Genomic DNA, 21,313 nt, shown 5'->3' with positions numbered 1-21,313 from the left:
ATTTGATGGCTATTTCGTTTATATTTGTAGCTCAATTATTTATTTCATTTGATGACTTAAATTTGAACTTGTAATATATTATAAAATATAAAATTCGAAGGAAACTTTAATAAAAATACTGCTTGAACATCTAATATTTGCCAAATGTAAAAATTTGAAGAAAAGAAGAAAGAATGAAGATAGATTGAGGTAAAATACAACAGGAAGTTAACTAACAAAATGGACTTCCATTATAAAAAATTCCAAGAAAATATTGAGATAATACAACTAAAAAGTATTTGTTGGTAGGAGAAATCATTATCCAAACGACACACTCAATATGAACACCACTGCATTTTCCCTTTGAACTGTGCAGCTTTTGTTGGTTGATATGGCACATAATCATTTACACAATAAATTGGACTCGTTTCCAAATAAATTAAATAATGGATCTAGTAAAAGCTGTTTTGCTACTTTTGCTTGCATTTGCTTTCTGTACAGTTCAATCAGCTCGATGAATAGAAGTCGGACCACAAAAGCTCCCTACGATAGCAAAAAAGTTATCAAGCGTAATTAAGATGCTTATCATAGTAGATGGCATTCATAGACCATCCATTCATTTTTTTTGTTCTTCCGCCAAAAACCTAAAATACTCACATTAACTGCTGCTTTAAGGGCCATGCAATTTCTGTAGCTGGTCAACCACATCATAGGAACTGCTGAATGGTTGGAAATCAGATCGGCGCAATACAGTTCCTTGGATATTCCTGGAGCCGTCTGGTTGAGAGCCAATCATAGCTTTTTTCTTGGATGAATAACAGTGGTGAACACGGACTCGGTGTCTTCTTGGCTGTATAGTGTAATTGCCATACATCTTAACAACCAAAATAGCTTCTTTGTCTCTGGAGTCTTCACACCATGAATTTTGTACAACACCATCAACAAACTCCTCCAGAGTCTGAAATTCCTCATGGTGCACTGATACTTCAACAATTTGATCTGGTTTTATTATACCAGTTGCAGGACTCACCTGAATCATGAAATGATTAAGCAATTATCTCAAGGGGCATTGCAACCGAGAGATGTCCTACCCGAAGCAAGAAAAAATGTATCGTGTTGGTCCACATACAGAATTTGGTCCCAGGAGTAAAGATTTTTTTTTTCCTAGTGGTGATTTTGGTTCTATCTAAAGATTTTAAATTGCAGGCAGACCACATCACAAGATGCAATTGCAACAGCTCAGCTGTGGTGACCCCCATAAGCCACACCAATAGCAAAGCATTTCTAGTAAAGAAAAAAGAACGGGGTATGCAAATTAAAGAAGGCCTTGAATGGCCGGAAGAAATCTTCCCATGTTTAGTTTGAAAAGTTTAGTGGGGCTATAGTATCCTTGGTTGGACAAGCAAATTCAAGGTGATCGTACGTTTTATATAACACGTTCTTATAAGGCGTACTTATAGTGCTTTGATTGTGCTTATTGCAAGTAATAATGAGCTCTGAAAAAATTGTGAAGGCCACTTGAGGAAGAGTAATTCTATTAAACGAAGATCTGTTGGAAATCCTATATCAATTAATGATATAAAAAATTTTAGTATACAAGTGGGTGTAAATCCTACCTCACAAGTGGTTATGAACTTGAGTTAGGTTTAAAGGCTATTTTCTAAGATGGTATTAGAGTTTAACCTATAATAATGTTTGTTGGATCTATCATGTATTAAAAACTACCCACAGATATCCAGTCTCACACTTAAGACATGAGAAAATATGTTGAAGATTTCACATTAATTGGAGATATAGTCAAACCATAATATATAAATGAATATAAATCTTATCTTACAAACTAGTTGTACGATTGAATTAGGATTACTAAGAATAAGGATGGGAATATATAATATGCTAAACATGTAGGTTCAATTGCTGAGAGGAGATTCTAGGATATTGTATGCTTTTAAATGGAAATTTAATGACTTGTAGGAGTAAAAGGCAAAATTTAGTTGCAAGAGCAAGTGTAGAGATAAAATTTAGAGCCATCGCTCAAGGTGGTATATGACACTATTTTGTGATAATTGGTCTGTCATCAAATTGCATGGTCCCTTACCAGTTCAGCATGAAAGGACAGAGCACATACAGAAAAAGATTGACCCTTCTGCCAATTCATTAAAGAAAAATAAGACAATGGCTTTATAGATATAATGAACATCCCTTTACAACTCTAGATGGCTAACGTATCAACCAAACCACTTCCTACAAAGCAGTTTGAAGATTTTACTATCAAGCTAGGAATGATTGGTATTCATACACCAGCTTGCTTGAGGGAGAATGTTATAGAGTATAATTATTGTCATTAATTCCTATTTAACCTTTATAGAAGCAATAAAGTATATAAAAGAGAAAATCATCCATTTTTTCATCATCAAACTAGAAGTAAAAATTATTTTCTAGCTTCCTCATTTCAAATGTCTCTAGTTTCAAGTTTTTTCTATAACCATAAATATTGTACAAAAAAAATAAATAAAGAATATCACCTCAAGCCACCTTGGGAAGCCAAATGAACCCCTCAACTGATGGTCAGTAGCCTTCTGATCCTCTGTAACAGTAGACTGACCTTCACAAATTATTTCAAACAAAGCATTGCCTTCTCCACATTTATTTGTAATTCGCAAAATTAATGTGTCCTGGTTTTGAAGAATTATGTTGTTTGTACTAATGATGGTTTCAGGAATCTTGCATAATTCTTTAAGAAGAAATTTAATTTTCTCATTTGATTCAAGAATCTCTCCAAACTCCTGTCTGCGGATTGATTCATCTACTCGAGCAATATCAGTAGAAAATATGCAGCGGACAGGCTTGTGGTCACTATCGGTGACATCCATGCAAGCTTCATACCTAGTGAAGGTGAGATTGCATTGATTAAAAAATAAAAACTGAAAACAAAAAAAGGTATTTCCATTAAAGCTTTTTAAATATATTTTCCAAATGTGAAAATATTTCAATTTAGTATCTGTAGTAAAATTTTGAGGAAGGTGGAAAGCAAAGACAGGCTTGAATCCATGTGTTTACTATGCAGAGGATGAATTATGTTCACAGCCCAATGATTTCAAGAATCAACCAATATCCTAATTACCTGCCGTAATAAAAGACTACAAATAAATAACAAAGAAAATGTAAATCTGAGAAATACTGATTGATATTGTTTTTCTGGTTTGTTAGAGTGAGAGATACAATTTATATAATAAAATCATGAAGCTTGTAAAGCAAACTTTGCTGATGTGGGACTAAACTCCACCGAAATAACCACTTAGCTGCTGTGCTGTCTCTCAGTATTATAAAAATAGAGATTTTATTCTATCACGCTATTACATAAATACCAGATGTGGTTAGTATATTTACATTCTATACATTGCACTTCCCCTTAAATTGGAGAATATAGATCCTATGCACCCAAGTTTGGTGTGTGTGTGTGTGTGTGTGTATATATATATATATATAACTTATTTGGAGGCCTCTCAATAGGCTAAGTAAAAAATCTTTTTGGTCATTTGATGTGTGTAGACTAAGTACCACAATTATAGGACATGGTTAGACAATAGACATTATTTGTGTATCTTCCAACAATAACCATTTTCAATGTGATCCCAATAATTTGTTATTGTTATAACACCGTTGGATTATCATCGAGTTGGTGAAGATTGGTTCAATAAAATCTTGATAAGGTTCCTACACCAACTAACTTCACCACACCATCTCATAGAAGATGTGTGGACAGTACAACGTCTAGCCTCTTAGCATCTACTAAGACTAGTGACTTCTAGAGCAGCCGCCTAAGCAACAATTCAGCTCAGTAACGAGAAGCACCGCTCACATGTCCTCTCTATATGTTTAGGCACATTTCACATAAGCTAGTTATGATAGTTATGAACTATGTATAGGAACCTGTAACATCAGTTAAACTAATTGAGCGTTGTGAGTTCAACTGTAAAACTGAAAATGGCGAGAGTGGAGAGAGAGTTCACTAAGAGATAAACTTTAAGTTGTAATGCATAGTTAATTCTATTGTGGGTTGAGATTGAAGTTCATTAACACTTCAACTGAACCACATTATTTTTGCATGTAATTTTATCTTATTTTTCCTTTGTTTACCTTCTAGCAATGGGAAGAGTTTCTACCAGTGATAACAAAAGTGGTAGAAGATGGTCAAAGTCAAGGTCACACAATGGATTTTCAAACGTAAAGATAGAAGTCCAGCAACTTGTCAACAAAAATTAGGCAAGATTAATGGTTAAAGGCTTTAACTGGAGAGGAGACAATTATAATGATGGTTTCTCTCCTGTAACAAAGCACAAACCGATTTGAATGTTGTTAGTCATGGTAGTTGAGTTTAACCTTGAGTTGTTGGAACGGATAGATGTTAAGACTACATTTCTAAATGGAGAGTTATAAGAGTCCATATATATGAAGCAATTAGGAAGCTACACGGAAGGAGAAGGTATGTATTATGTTAGTAAATTAAACAAATACTTTTATGGTCAGAAACAATCCCCTAGACAATGGAACAAACAATTTGAGTTCATTGAGTGTTGGCTTTGAACAAAGCAAGTATGACATCTAAATCTACTTCGTGTATCTACCATAAGATCATTTCATGGTATTATTGTAGTATGTTGATAACATTCTGATAGTTAAAAATAGAAAGTCTAAGGTTGAGAAGGTTAAGTTGAATAGCAAATTCAATATGAAGGATCTTGGAATGGGTAGAAAGATTTTAGGGTTTGAGATTGTTAGACGACGTGAATTGAAGTGTCTACATGGGTATTGGATGACCTACCTTAAAAAATTCTTCAAAAGTTTGGATGACACACTTGAAACCTGTGTCCACACCTCCTACTTTTCTCACTACAAGTTGAGGGATGAACATTCTCCTAAGATAATAAAGGAACAAAGTTATATAGATGGTATTCCATATGAAACATTGTTAGTTTTGTGATGTATGCAATATCTATGTTGAACTAAGGTGAAGGTTAGTGAAGATTGGTTCAGTAAAATCTTGTTAAGATTCCTAGACCATCTAACTTCACCAAACCGAGTCTTCTAGTATCTTTGGTGGATAGTCTTAATATAATATCAAGTCCCTTAGCATCTACTAAGACTAGTAATGTCTCTGAAGCATCCGCCTAAGTGACAATTAATCTCAATAACAAGAAGCATTGTTCACATGTCCTCTCCATATGTTTAGACGTGTTTCATGGAAATTAGTTACAGTAGTCATATATTATAAATAGAAAGTTGTAATGATAGTTAAACTAACTGAGAGTTGTGAGTTCAACTATTACCGAAAACAATTATAGTTGAGCGAGAGGTCACTAAGAGAAAAACTTTAAATTATAATCTCTATGCATGTTAAATTATACCGTAGACATAAATTAAAGTTCATTAATACTTTAATTGAACCATATTATTTTTGTGTGTAATTTTTTTACCTTATTCTTCCTTGTTTACCTTCTATCAATTCGTTTGCGGCCTCTTTTCTGTTGTTGTTTAGGCATTTATGTAGATGATCTTATCGTAGGTTTGTCCATTTATATCCACAACAGAGTTACGTGAAGTACAGGGCCAACCAGAAAATGATTGTTACGTGTAAGGACAAAAATTATAATATTTCCATTCCCCATGTGATTATACTTAGAATTGCTCCTTTCTATTTAGAGTATTACAAAACAAATAATTCTAGAACAAAAACATAACTTATGACCAACTCGAAAATAATTATAAACATAGGGGTAAATTACAACCTGTTTGGAATATCGATTAGAGATTACATTATACAAGAATATAGCATAAATATACTTTAGTCACAAGAAAAATATGGTGAAATACAACCAAAATAATGGGTGGTAGTCATTTAAGTCAATAATGATGGCAACTCACTCATGCAAATTTACTTTTGGCTATCCAAAATTTTCCTTTCACAAATCTATAATTGAATATTGACTCACCGCATGTCTCATAATAAATAAGTCCCCTATTTTACATAGGGATTAGAGACTGCATAGTCCTTCTGGCCGGGTGTTTTAATCTATATACCCAAATGGAGAAAATAAAAAGTATTAGGTAGAACACTCACTGTAATACTGAAGTGACAACGGGGCACTCTAAACTGCATTCAGCCACCAAAGATGTGCAGCTGTCACGATACAAAATTCTGTCACACCAGGCAGGGATGCGTTTCTTTTCACCAGAATCATACCCTTCAAGAAAATAGGTCATATAGTCTGAATTCATACCCTCAAAAAAATTGTAAGCAATACTGATGACAGTAATAGCAAATATAAGCAGCAAAAATTGCAGTTTGAATTTATTCACTTTACGATATCTAATTCTTAAGAGTTCCTGATTGTGTCAACTATTAACATGAGGTTGTTTAGAATCCTGATGTACTCTATATTTCACTGTACTGCGCCCTTAACCTAATAATATATATTCAAAGGGAGATTGTCACTTAGTTTATCCAGTCCACTGTGTGAACTTCTCCTACCTACCTCACTCGCATTACACTAATACTATAGTAAGCAAGCCTCTAGAAGTTATAAGCACCCAAAAAGAAGGAAACTTCAAATCTATTATTCAGAGCCTCTCTATCCCTCTTTTCCTCTGCCCTATCTGTTCTACAACTTTTACAATTCATATAAAGTCATCCTGTTATTGGTCTACAAATAAAAAACCTTCGTGATTGGAACTGCATGGTTTGCATTTTGCAGAAATGATTAGAGATGTAGTGACCCAACCCACGTCCTTCCATCTCACTTTTTACCACTAAAGTTTACTTTAAAGTTCACTAGACCATTGTGTGTATATGTGTGTGTTTTTGGGCAGGCGACCAACCTGCCAAGCCAGCTTGGTGCCGTTCAAACTTGTATGTAGGAGGAAATGTTATAATTGCTTCACGCATTCCTTGGAAGACATTCCCAGCTTCCATTTCAGCTCGAAGTTGATCCCTTTCTCTAAGCCAGTCAAAACATCTTTGAGAAACAAAATCTCTCGCTTCATCATATGAAATGTCATCAAGTCTATAATTAAAATCTCCAAGAAATACAACCATGTCTGCCTCAGATAACTCGGGCACCCCTTCTGTGGACTGGAAACCAATCTCAAGAATCAATACCTCATCCAACTATCAGAGTGCAGCATAAAGCATTACTTAGATGAATAAAGTGGACAGCATGTACATACATTTGCACCACGAAACATCGGAACAGAAGATGACGTGCCAGCTGCAACAGAAAGGACCAATGGCAAGCCAGATCTATAAACAGGCCAAAATAAATACATGGACAAGGCAAGTATGAAAATCAGGAAAAGGCACAGAAAAGTACCAGCTGTAGTATTTAAGACGTTTGTTGGCCGACTGAAGGACATTGTTCGGTATACATGATCAAAATCTGCATTTCGACGACCAACTGCATCTAAATGTGCTGCGAAGTGACAATTAACGAAGCACATTATCCGATCATACACTCTGATCCTCAAACCAACAGCTCCCTGGAGAAAACAACATCTCCTATGTCAATGGTCAGCATAATATGAACAGAAACAAAAATATATATTTGCATACAACACATATTATACAGTGTGATACTCTTGTGAATTGCACAGCCATGGCATGGCATTGTTGCCGATCTATTTGCTTTATATGTCTATGCATGTGTTGAATTAAATGACTAAATTCAGGCCAAAGACACCAACTACACTTTACTGGTTATTGCTTTAGTGGAAACAATTAGCGATAAAGTTTTAATGGTTATATGATATGTTACTTGCAGACCACACAAGAAAATTATGTCATTGGCTTGCATTGCAGTACTTCTAGAACAGAAACTTGGCTTTTGTCTGCTTTTACTTGGAATTGCAACATACCATAAAATCTAGTAATCAATCTAGTGATATAGGCAATAGCCTGACATTTAAGTATCAATGTTAGTCTGTTGAATAAAACAAAAGCTGACAATTATGAGATCTATGATCATGACCAACAGCCTCATCTTAATACACCCTTTATTAGCAAAAAACTAATATACAAAGAAAAACAACAGAGTAGATGGTACAGGCCCACCTTATTGCCAATAGCACGTCCGAATCCACATGGAACTGCTGCCACATCAACATCCCCAACATAAAATCGAATGTTGGTTTTAACCCTGAAGAAGAAAATTTCAGTACCATTGGTGAAGAAAGCAGCTAGTAAGAATTTAGATAACAATGGCTTCTCATGAATTCAAATTGAAGAAAATAATCGATATTTTCGTTCACCATACAATTAGGAACCCAGCCTTAAGTGATACATATCCATATCTTTCAGACCAGAATAGCATTCATAACAAGTAGGAAGGAAAACCCACAATAATCTGAGATAACAAGCAATTTAACATACCACTACAAATTCAAATTGATAATATTTTACGGATATCCTATTGACTAACAAAACAACAATCATTATCTCTGACATATTAAAGCTTCAACAGCTCGCGTGTATTTCTACTCAAAGATACTCACCACACAGCAATGACCAAGCCTGCAAGTTGTCTGGATCCAATACGTTCAAATGTTGAACCTTCATCTAATGTTTTGTCTATCATGTCCAGCCACCACTGCCCAACAGAACTTCCCTCCAATCCTACCTATATGTTTGTGAAAGATTGAGGGCAGAGGAGGGTTGTGAGGAAGAAAAAATAGGCAAAACCATTAACTATACAATATATATAAGTGTGCGTAAATACATGACAATTATCACAACAGAATGTTGACAATGCATATGAATAATCCAAGCATCCAGAAAACATCCATTGAACAACAGAATGTATAATGATTTTGTGTAGTCCATGTGCTAATAGGAACAAAAACTCAACACGAGACATTCTTAATCATTTTGATGTGGCACTCTATTATAATAGATCAATCCAAGAAATTCTCTCGCTACTTCTTATTGACATATGCAATATCAAGGACTCAAGATCAACTGGACTGATTACAGAACGAAGGACAGAATGACAATTGGATGAATGGGTACTGGATTAATGATTGGGAAGAATCATTTGCTGCAATGAATGATGTTCATGGCCAAGGAGGTTTCGGCTGCAGTGATATCATTGCATAGTTACATGAAATTTTTACAACAAGGCCCACAAGCACTTCATCCTTATTTTAAAGAATTCAGAGAGGCTGAAAAAAAAGGAATGTGTAATTTTATTAAACTGTAAAAGTGAATTGATTTGCACATAGAGAGCTATTGAGCTCAGCTATTTATATGGAAGAATAATTGGGCTTTAAGCTTTATCTAAGCTCGACTAACATCAACTGTCATAACAGAATTGCAGTTGGCTACCTCACTCTGACCAAGTGTTGACTCAGCAATCTACATAAACAAGTATAGACTATTAATTCCCCCCTAGAATAAGAATTAAAAAAGAAATTCTTAAATTCTAAAGCACCTGAAAAATTATAATTTCCAAATTACTACTATTATATAATACCATGCCCTTGGAGTTGCTTTTTGCCTCCAATGCTGGATCTTCAACAAATATTTTGTGGGTGCCAAAATTTATATATAGATATATAAAAAATTTTAGGATACCAAATATATAAAATATATTAAAATTTTAAAAAAATAAGTTATATATATATATATATATATATATAAATTGAAGGGGCCAAGGCCCTCCTATGCCTCCATTATAATCTGCCGTTGTCTGCCTCCCATCTAAACCACTGCATATATTACTCCTGCTACACAATAACCACTACAGCTCAGACAAACTTATTTTTTATACACACGCCTCCCTCCCTCCCATTAGTCTGTTTCTCTTGGCCAGCTTTTGGTCAGTTTTTATAATGAACATGTTGATCTTGTAATGGAGTTGTCTCAAAGGACATGTTGGACTCATCGATGTCCTCAAACTTGAAAATATGAAGATCGTATGACGAAGGTAAGCCAATTGACATAAAATGTTTAAAGAAAGGGTAAGGAAATGAAAGTCTTCCTCAAACTGCAATTATGGTAGTAACCACAACTCTTTTTCAACCCGATTCCCTCCCCTCCCTCCCATTGCTCTATTTCTATTGGCCAGTTTTTATAATGAACATGCTCATCTTGTACTTGAGTTGTCTCAAAGGACATGTAGGACTCATCCATGTCCTCAAACTTGAAAATATGAAGATTGTATGACAAAGGTAAGCCAATTGACATAAAATGTTTAAAGAAAGGGTAATGAAATGAAAATCTTTCTCAAACTGCAATTATGGCAGTAACTACAACCTTTTTTTTTTCCTCCCTCCCACTGCACTGTTTCTTTTGGCCAGTTTTTGTAATTAATATGTTGTCGATCTTGTACTTGAGTTGTCTCAAAGAACATCTTGAACCCATTGATGTGCTCAAACTTTAAAATATGAAGATTGTATCATGAAGGTAAGCCAATTGACATAAAATGTTTAAAGAAAAGGTAATGAAATAAAGGTCAGTCATTAAACTATTACTTAAGATTGAAACTGTAAAATAATTCTAGAGGGCTTGATTGATCCCTCTCACAATCTTCTATTTATAAGAATAAATTGATACACAAATACATGATAAATAGGGTAACCCTAGACACAATATAATCATGATAAATAGGGTAATCCTAGACATAATATAATCATGATAAATAGGGTAACCCTTGACACACTATAATGATGATAAAATAGGATAAATATCCTAACACTCCCCCTCAAGCTGGAGCATACAAATTGTATGTACCAAGCTTGGAACAAATAAACTCAATCCGAGGACCCCTTAATGACTTGGTCAATACATCTGCGAGTTGATCGTTTGACCCAATAAACTCAGTACATATTTCTTTGGTCAACAACTTTTCACGAACAAAATGACAATCAATTTCTATATGTTTAGTCCTCTCGTGAAACACTGGATTTGATGCAATGTGGAGAGCAGCTTGATTGTCGCAATACATCTTCATAGTATGGATGTCACAAAATTTAACCTCTTGAAGGAATTGTTTCACCCATATAAGTTCACATGTTAGTGATGCCATTGCCCTATACTCGGCTTCCGCGGTTGATCGAGCTACTACATTCTGTTTCTTACTTTTCCATGAAATAATGTTTCCTCCCAGAAAAACACAATATCCTGTTGTAGACCGTCTATCAATAGGTGAACCTGCCCAATCTGCATCACAATACCCAGAGACATGAATGCTTCCTTTATCTTCATATAACAATCCTTGCCCGGGAGCCTTCTTTACATACCTTAGAATGCGAATGAGAGCATTCCAATGGTCAATACATGGAGCCTGCATGAACTGACTAACCACTCCAACTGCAAAGGATAGATCTGGCCTTGTAATAGTGAGATAAATCAGTTTGCCAACCAGCCTCCTATACCTCTCTGGATCGGAGAATAATTCACCTTCTTCTGTCCTTAATTTCTGGTTTGGGTCCATGGGACTGTCTACCGGTCTACAATCAATCATGCCTGTTTCTTGTAATATATCAAGAGCATACTTCCTTTGGGAGATTACAACTCCATCTTTTGATTGCGCTACTTCAATGCCTAAGAAATATTTGAGACTTCCAAGATCCTTGGTTTGAAAATGTCTACACAAGTACTCTTTTAGTTGAGATATTCCAACAGCATCATTTCCTGTAATGACAATATCATCAACATATACTATTAAGTAAACACATTTCCCGAGAGAAGAATGACAATAAAAAACTGAATGGTCTGCTTCACTGCGTTTTAGCCCAAATTTTTGAACAATGGAGCTAAACTTTCCAAACCAAGCACGTGGGGATTGCTTGAGGCCATATAGAGATCGATGCAATTTGCATACCATACCAGACTCCCCCTGAGCAACAAACCCTGGAGGTTGCTCCATATAAACTTCTTCCTCAAGATCACCATGTAGGAAGGCATTCTTGATATCCAATTGATGAAGTGGCCAGTGACGAATGGCTGCCATGGCAAAGAAGAGACGAATAGTAGTCATCTTGGCTACAGGAGAGAAAGTGTCACAATAATCAAGACCATAAACCTGAGTGTAACCTTTTGCAACAAGCCGAGCTTTGAGCCGATCAATTTCACCATCAGGGCCAACTTTAACTGCATACACCCATCGACAACCAACCGCCTTTTTTCCTGGGGGAAGGGGCACCAGCTCCCAAGTATTACTGTGGTCAAGAGCCTGCATTTCTGCAATCATAGCTTGTCGCCATCCAGGATGATCAAGTGCTTCTTTCACATTCTTGGGTATAACAACAGAGGACACTGAGGATAAAAGAGAAAAATAGGAGAGCGACAATCGATGATAGCTTAGAAAATTATAAATGGGATGAGGGTTCCGAGTGGAACGAGTACCTTTTCTGAGGGCAATAGGCCATGCTGAATCATTTGCACCAGGAGGCGTGGGAGGAGGTGACGAGGGAGAAGAATCTGAAGTAGGAGATTCACCATTGTCTTGGGGAGGTGGACTATCCATTGGGGCCCTGTGTGGGATGATCTCAGTATGTGGAGAAACAGGTGTAGAAGGATTGTGATCATGACTGGGAATGACAGAGACAGTGGAGCTATTTGACTCAACCATTGGAATAGGAAGGACCTGCTGGAGGATAGAAACATCCTGAACAGATGGAGAGAAGTAAGGAGTCTGTTCAAAGAATGTGACATTGGCAGACATGTAATACTTCTTAGTTTCAGGAGAGTAACACCGATATCCTTTTTGAAGTCGAGAATAGCCTAAGAAGACACATTTGAGAGCGCGAGCGGAGAGTTTGTCTAGACCTGGAGACATGTCATGAACAAAACATACACAGCCAAACACTCGGGGAGATGTATGAAAGAGAGGATCATTAGGAAACAAAATGGAGAAAGGGACTTTATTATCAAGAGAGGAGGAGGGCATCCTATTAATAAGATAACATGCAGTTAAGATGGCATCCCCCCAGTGATGGACAGGAATATGGGCACCAAGCAAAAGGGTACGAGCAATTTCAACCAAGTGTCTATTTTTTCGTTCTGCTATACCATTTTGCTGTGGTGTATGAGGACAAGTAAACTGATGTAAGATACCATGGGAACTCAAGATGGCAGAAAAGGAGGATGAAAAATACTCTTTGGCATTATCACTTCTTAATATTTTGATTACTTGACCAAATTGATTCTTGATTTCATTCAAAAAGGATGTAAAGATAGCTAACAATTCAGAACGATTTTTCATAAGATAAACCCAAGTACATCTTGAATATTCATCAATAAAGGTAACAAAATATCTATAACCAAAGGAGGAGATACGACTAGGTCCCCATATATCAGAATGGATGATGGAAAAACTAGAATTACATATTGATTGAGACCTTTTAGGAAAGGAAGATCTAACATGTTTTCCTAATTGACATGACTCACATTCTAAGGTTTGGAGACCACTAAGTTCAGGACACATCTTTTTTAATTTGGACAAATGAGGATGGCCAAGTCGATCATGTAGCACTTTAGGATTAAGAGCAGCAACACAAGACACCCTTGGACGAGATCCAAAATGGTATAATCCGCCAGCTTCATATCCTTCTCCAATCTGTCTCCCCGAACCACGCTCCTGTATAACAAAAGATTTATGATCAAAGGTTATTGAACAATTTAACATTTTAGTCAACTGGCTTAAGGAAATTAAATTAAAAGGACAATTAGGGACAAAAAGGACTGAGTTGAGATTGAGGGAGGGAGACAAAGAAACATGACCGACTCCTTTGGAAGAAGTTTTAGATCCATTTGCAAGGGTTATGAAATGAGGTTTTTCTCGAAAGGAAATAGATGAGAACAAAGAGGTATTACCAGAAATGTGATCAGAAGCACCTGAGTCAATTACCTATGAATTTTGACATTCCATAGATTGAGAAACGCAGGTTGTTGATGTATTGGGAGATTGAGATGGTTGTGCCAAGCTGTTAGACTTTAACCTTAAATACTCTTGATATTCATCCTCAGAAAACATAGAAGTAGAGGTTTCAGTTTTCAAAGTGGAAGTTTCAGTCTTCGAAATATTGGCGGTTTTGGAAGGGAAACCATGTAAGGAGTAGCAATTCTCTTGAGTATGACCCATCCTTTTACAATATGTGCATTGAGTACGTCCCCGACCTCCTCGTCCTCCTCCTCTAGTGCCACGTCCTCCTCTTCCTCGTGTGGCAACCATGACAGATGGTTCCACTAGTTCATGCGCTTCTTGAGTTTGAGATACCGGGACACGCAGAAGGCGAGTGGTCAATGTTTCCATAGAGGGGACCTCATGACTAGTTAGAAGTTGATCTCTGAGATGATCAAAATCGGGATGTAGGGCACGAAGGATCAACACCATGTAGAATTTGTCTAGTTTCTTTTTTATATCCTCTAATGGATCTACTTCCAAAAACATCCTAAGTTCTTCGACAGCAGATTGGGCTTCAGTCATGAAGGACACCATATCATGGTCTGCCATTTTAAGAGATGCAAGTTTATTCGTAGTGTCATAGAGACGTTGAATATCGTTGGCATAAATGCTTTGGGCTTTCTTCCAAAAGGAGTGACAAGTTTTGAAAGCCCTCAAAGATACAAAAAGTTTGGGTTCCACTGATTGCCATAACAGGGCACACAACTGGAAATCTGCTTGTTTCCACTGATCAGCTTTTTCAGTAGGCACATGGCTTCCATCTCGCTCAAGGTGGTCATAATGCCCTTGGCCAAGGAACCACATTTCAACGGCAGCAGACCATGATAGATAATTTTTTCCATTTAGCTTCTCGGAGGTAATTGATGGACTTCCAGAGAAGGAAAGAGTACTGCCAGACGCCATTTCTGAAGAAGACGAATAGTACTAACGAAGAACAAGAAAACCCTAAGGGTTTAGACGAAGGAAACTTTGACAGTGATGGACGACGGTGGCCGGCAATGGCGGGCGGTGGCCGGCGGTGACGGTGGCCGGACGGTGGCCGGAGACGGTGGCCGGCGACGGCCGACGGTGGCCGGCGGCGGGCAGCGGCGGGCGACAAAGAACTGTGGCGCCGGACAAATATATATTACGAGACAGAAACCAGAGCGGGATCGACCCGCTCTGATACCAACTTAAGATTGAAACTGTAAAATAATTCTAGAGGGCTTGATTGATCCCTCTCACAATCTTCTATTTATAAGAATAAATTGATACACAAATACATGATAAATAGGGTAACCCTAGACACAATATAATCATGATAAATAGGGTAATCCTAGACATAATATAATCATGATAAATAGGGTAACCCTTGACACACTATAATGATGATAAAATAGGATAAATATCCTAACACTATTCTTTCATTTCAATCGTTCTTGATTCTGCAGTACCATGGAAAGCATGACACAGATCACCATTTCATTCCTAACCATACAAAAATTAAAAAAGGAAATATCAACTGGTGTTTCAAACTTGCAACTCATTAAATTACAGTCATTTCACTTTCTTAATTCCAATAATTTCCACAGCAATTCATTGCATTACATTCCATTCATGTCAATTAGTCAAAGCAGTAACAAGATACATGCATGTAAGTTATTGGCTGTAAATGTCAACCTAATATCTACATGTTTTTTGCAAATTCAAATGTATAGAAGTCAAGCCTAAAGAAAAAGAAAACACAACTAAACATAAATCACACAGCAACTACTTTGCTTACACTACTATTTTTCTAATAGCAATATTTTATAGTACGGATTTTCTAGTAATATTACAGAAAATGATGACTTACAGTTTCTTTAGCAGCAGACATTGCAAGAAATCCTGCACCCATTTCAACCTCTTGCAACCCAACAACAACAAGACTAACATCTGAGGCCACAGAACCCAGCCATGAAGTAAGGGAATCTTGAGATGCTTTTCCTTGTCCCACATTCCAAGTGCCACTCAATATTTTTATATTTTCTATTTTAGTGTATAAAAATTCTTTGCCACTTAATTCTGAACGCAATACACTATCAACAGGCCCAGGGGAGGTGATGTTCCATCCTCGTACACCACCATGGTTAGCCAATGCAAATATATAACCAGCACCAAATGTCATTTTTACGATTGGGCTGCCATGAGCCACCCATCCCCCAATCAGATTACCCTTGAGATCCAATACCTGGATAGTTCCAGATACATAACCTACCCAAATTTGCATGCCAAAGGTAGAAAAACACTGAACGGCAGATGAATGGTAAAGAAAATCTTGTATACGATTGCCATTTCCGTCCCATTGCACCAGTAAGCCACTTGTACACCCTGTCCAAATCATTCCATCTATTGTTATGACTAGTGCTTCAGTTCTCCTATTATCATCCCCAAAGCCGCCCTTTGCTGCAACTCGACGAACAGCATCAGCTGCCCCCATTATGGCATTACGTGAACGCTGAAAGAACCCCATGGAACTTTGTGTTTTGTCTTTCCTTGAAACAAGCTCCACCGAAAAATCTTGAATTGAGGACAAATCCAACCGATTTTCAATTTGTCCATCTGAATTGAAAACTTTCAGTAGCTCCCTTGTGCGAGCATCCCTATAAATTAACAAGCACTAGCTTACATTAAATTGATATGTGGAGAAAGAGAAGCACGACTAATGCAAAATGAAAAGAGAAAGTTCATGTGACAATGAATTGCAAGCTTGGTAACATCACAGATCCCACTTCGTCTACAATTCAAATTAACTTTAATGTAAAAGCAAATAAAAGTTGCTTCTAATGACGCATGTTATGTTAGCATGCAGAGAACCAAACATGTGGGAAGTCTTAGTCTAGTTATGATTTCTTTATACACCCATCACGAAGAGTACCGTCAAGAGACATGTCAGAACAAAAAAGGATATACAGGATTCAGGATGACTTACCGTAAACATGCAAATATATAACCTGACTAGAGTTCTTAGATATGCTTATTTTATAAGGATTTATGTCATAGAATCAATGACTTGTTATTAGCAATGCAAGCCAGTTCATACAAGTTTAAAGGAATATCTGTCCACAAATTAAAAAGGCTAAGACCCCTTCGTGAATATAATAATAATACACTAAAAAACTATATTTACTATCTTTTTACCAAAGTAAGTTGTGTGAGCACGAGATAGAAAAAAATCTTAAAATAATCAAATACAGTTGAATGGTTAAACAAAAAAGAATTTACCCATACTAATGTTCAATACAAACAAACACCTTGAAAGTTTAGTAGAAAATCTCACCACAAAGCAAATGAAAAATAACCAGCACTCCACACCTTTGCTCTCGAATTATCAGATACTAAGTACTTTACATCTGAAGTCAGCATGTTACTGAAGCCATTTGTAGATAGTTGGCTCCTTAAGTCAATATAGGACCTCTCCACAAATATAACAGCGCTGTGCCTTTCCTCCTTCGTTAGATGAATAGATTTTTCAACAGCCTCCCAAGGCCATATTTTTACACCTCCTCCTTCTGAACCCGACCACAGATCCCCTGGAATAACAAAATGGAGAAAAAAAAAGGAGAGAGAATAATGCATAACATTCACAATAAGCACATGAATCAACCAACAAACATCAGGTTCCCCGGAGAGTTTAGAATCTTGGATTAGCATTTTTGAGTAAACAATTTACTTAATCACTTATTCAGAAAGTGCTTATCACCTTAGAGCCTATACCATTAGTACTCGAAGAACTTCAATGCAAAAGTTATTGAAATAGAATGAAAAAACTTAAAACAAAGCTGTTTTTGTAAACTTCCACCAAATACCTTCCATTAATAAGTTCTTACACCATAAAACAAGACCAAAGAAGTTTAGCAAAAGTTCTTCCAAATGCTCAAGAGTCAAAACAAAACAGCTTATAATCAAAATCTTAGGTGGCATTCGACTAAACTTATTTTGGACATAACTTTCACTTAAAAAAAACTTTAGAAAAGGTAGTTTTTCTTAATAAAGAAAACTTCATGAACTTTAAATAAACTAATAAAAATAAGTAAAAAAACTAGTTTTAGAAGCTTTCGACTTCTACTTTTCCCCTTACTCCTTTATTTTAAATCTGAAGATAAAAAAATACACTACCCAGAAATTTTAAGATTAAAAACCACTTCCTCTATTTCCTTTTATCTGCCCATTTAAGAGAATAACAGACAGATTAAGGGATGAAATGAATATCAATTTATGTTAAAATTGTTTTTCACTTCTTAAGATGACCTCTGTTATTATTTCTTTTTTTATTGATGACAAGTTTGTAAAGATTTTAAAATTAACTGAAAATAAGGACAAAATGAAAAATATAGTAGTCGGCAACATTATCATCTTTCAGAGGTACACAAATATGCAAAGAGAAAGAGCTACCAAACATCTTTATGTTAAGGGCAAACATTTCATACACTAACACTATAAAAGTCTTCTACACAATCTACATTGCCGTTCAATCATAATTTGCTACACATGATTAATTTTACAATAGTTTAAAAATAATGTAAAGAAGATTTCTAATTGCATCGCTGGCTAACTGAAAAAACACGTCCGTCAAACTCTTGACTTTAAATTTAAACTATTATTTTTAATTTCAATTCTTTAAAATTATTTTTAAGAGTTATGTTTTAATTCTTGAAATTAGGCCTAGGATTGTTTTTGTACCAGGTTTAAAATTGATTTTTTTTAGTCTTACAATTTGATCAAAGAAATCTTTATCCTGAACATAATTAAAGATTTCACTTTGTAATACAAACAAAATACCAGCAGTTCTATTAATAAAATACCTGTAATATATGATTATTTCCATTTCATTCATTTTCCTAAATTTGAGGGACGTATTTAAAATTCTATTTTAAAGCATTAGATTGTAAATATAAAAAAAAAACATATATATATATATATATATTTAAAATTATATTTTAAGGCATTAGATTGTACATCAAAAAAATAAATAAACATCTAGGGTACAGGATATCAGCTAAAAATTAACCTAATCCAACTAAAGAGATTGAACAGTAAAATTAACAGTGAAGAACGAAAGATTACCATAAGAGGTGAAGGTGAGGGAAAGAACAGGGCCACGGTGAGCCTGCCAAGACAAATTTTCCTTAAACCGATTGCTCCAATCGCAGCAGTTATTGTTATCCTCCAAACTCTCATCATCCATCTTCCAGCACCTAATCTTCCCATCCCTGTGTCCGCTCCACACCAACCTGTTCCCCTCATCCGCAACCAAACACAGCGTCGGCGAACACCACATCGATTCCCGAAACGGTGCACTCTCCTCGTCTCCTATCCTCACAACCTGGTCTTCTTCTCCAACGCCGCACCACGACGCGTACAGATCCTTGAAGTTCCAAAACCTCACGCCGCATTCGGAAGCCGCCCACAGCTGCGACTCAGTGGAAACAATGCTCCTCAGGAACCGCCCAATCTGCGTCTCCCGCAGCGGGTGCGGCCGCAATTCGAGGCTCGGCGGCCTCGCCGGATGCACCGCCCCGCGCGGAGGGAGGCGGAATATACCCACGCCGCCTCCCCTGGCAACGAACTCCGGTAACGAAGCGGCGCGTGAGCCGGAGGAGCGACGCTGTTCGGCCGAGAGCTTGCGGTCAAGAAACTGAAGCATGTAGTCAAGGCGACGGTTGGTGGATTGGATGGAGTTAGAAGGCGAAGCGTCGTCGTCGGAAGACGAAGAGTGCAAATATCCTGATGAAGTTTCACGGTCGAAGGAATCGACGACGTTTTGGCGTAGCGTTGATGATGAATCCATTGAATTGGAATCGATTGCACGTCGTCGACGATTGGAACAGTTGGAGAAAATCTAGCATGTGTGAACTTGTGAGAGAATTTGGTGTGCGGTGTTAATTGCGATTTGTGTTTGACTTCGAAGCTGGATTGGATGAGAGAGAAATTTAAGAGAGAAATTTAAGAACGATGTGGGAGTTCAGCGACACACCAAACAAATTACAGCTGAAACACCTCACGTCTGTTCCAACGATCAACCCTATTCTTTCTTTCTTTTAATTCTAATTATTAAATCCAAATTGGGATATCTCATGGCTCTCATTTCGTATTTTATTTTTAATCGATACGTTGGAATGATTTCAAGAAATATAATATATTCGCTGCTCTTTCTTTAAAATATTTTTTATTTTAATTATGTCTCTCGCGTATATAAAATATGACAGTATTAAATTATTTTTTGCCTTTTTTATATTAAAAAATATGTGTGTGTCTTTTGGGACGTGATAAAATGCCTTAGAATTATTTGTTGTCTGGATTGTTCTATTTATTATCCTTTTCCATTTGTTTGATGTAATATATTGAGAAACAATAGACAGGATAGAAAAGTATGCATTAAATTACTAACTTTGGTATTTCATCTTTTAGTTTGTATTTCGCTTAGTTATTTCACCTGCAAAAAGTTATTTTTGGTTTTTTTATGTTTCTAAGGTGAGTTAAAGTCACTGGTCCAACACTGCAAAATTAATTAAGCAACCGACGTAGAAATCAGTAAAATACCGGATAAAAGAATTAATAATTCTAAATTTGGATTTTTTTTAATAGTAACTTAAAATAGTAGTCATTTGTTTTTGTTTTCTCCATGTAAACTATCTAGACATTGATATATATTATTAAAATTTAAATTTAACTGTGATAATATATTTTATTTTTAAGATCGACTTTTAATAAGTAGAAATGAAAATTTAAAAATTTTAAAATGAATATTTTATTATTTTAAGTTAGAAACTATATATTATAAAACTAATAACTAGTTTATTTTTTATTTATCCAAAAAATGAAAAAATTTAATCTTTTAATTCCTCTCTAAAGTTCTAAAATGGTTGTCTATTATTTTTAGTTTTAAAATTATTATTTACAAAATTAGAGAATATATTAAATCTATTCCGTTAAAACTTACTCAAACTAATTGCTTTTTTTAGCTACGAGTTCCTTGTTTTTATTTTTCTTTGCAAGTGAACCTTATGTCTTTGCATGTGAAATTTAACTTCAAAAAATGAAGTTGTGAAAGTTCATGATTCTGTTGATATGTTTGCTTTTAAATCAAATCTTTTAAATAAGTTAAAAAAATAATAAATCTTTTCCATTTTCTAAAAGATACTTTGAGAATGTAGTATTTAGAGGCAAATGACTTTATTTTGAACTACTTAATTTCAGTTTAATTTTAGAACAAATGTTGTGAGAAATGTAAATTAAAGTTTAGCTTAAATATCTGGATGTGTATAAAGAAAAATAAAACATTATATAATTTGAATATGTGTTAAGTTGAAAATTTTGAGTGCTTAAATTATTAAATTTAAAAGTATAATTAT

The 21,313-nt window shown here is 35.8% G+C and overlaps 1 protein-coding gene across 1 annotated transcript; it reads right to left on the bottom strand.

The window, feature by feature from the left end:
* Positions 1-207: 207 nt before the first annotated feature.
* LOC108322797 (type II inositol polyphosphate 5-phosphatase 15) lies at positions 208-20,086 on the bottom strand. Its single transcript, XM_017555043.2, has 12 exons — positions 19,026-20,086; positions 17,239-17,491; positions 15,775-16,561; positions 8,527-8,651; positions 8,087-8,171; positions 7,350-7,515; positions 7,207-7,247; positions 6,859-7,111; positions 6,101-6,224; positions 2,505-2,865; positions 637-1,009; positions 208-522 (listed from the first exon to the last, which is right to left on the bottom strand). The coding sequence occupies exons 1-11, from the start codon at positions 19,747-19,749 to the stop codon at positions 650-652; spliced, it is 3,279 nt and encodes a 1,092-aa protein (XP_017410532.1). The 5' UTR covers positions 19,750-20,086; the 3' UTR covers positions 208-522; positions 637-649.
* Positions 20,087-21,313: the final 1,227 nt, after the last annotated feature.

Source organism: Vigna angularis, chromosome 3, assembly GCF_016808095.1.
Source record: "Vigna angularis cultivar LongXiaoDou No.4 chromosome 3, ASM1680809v1, whole genome shotgun sequence".
In the NCBI taxonomy this organism is placed as follows: Eukaryota; Viridiplantae; Streptophyta; class Magnoliopsida; order Fabales; family Fabaceae; genus Vigna; species Vigna angularis.
The sequence above is the reverse complement of the archived record's forward strand: the minus strand, read 5'-3'. Positions and strand labels throughout refer to the sequence as shown.

Bases quoted from the DNA above. Each gene is read 5' to 3' on its own strand.
- LOC108322797 (XM_017555043.2), bottom strand. From the start codon at position 19,749: ATGGATTCATCATCAACGCTACGCCAAAACGTCGTCGATTCCTTCGAC. The intron at 8,652-15,774 runs GTAAGTCATCAT...ACAAACATATAG, and splicing joins TGTCTGCTGCTAAAGAAACT to GTAGGATTGGAGGGAAGTTC. The intron at 7,248-7,349 runs GTACTTTTCTGT...TTTCTGTTGCAG, and splicing joins CGTCTTAAATACTACAGCTG to CTGGCACGTCATCTTCTGTT.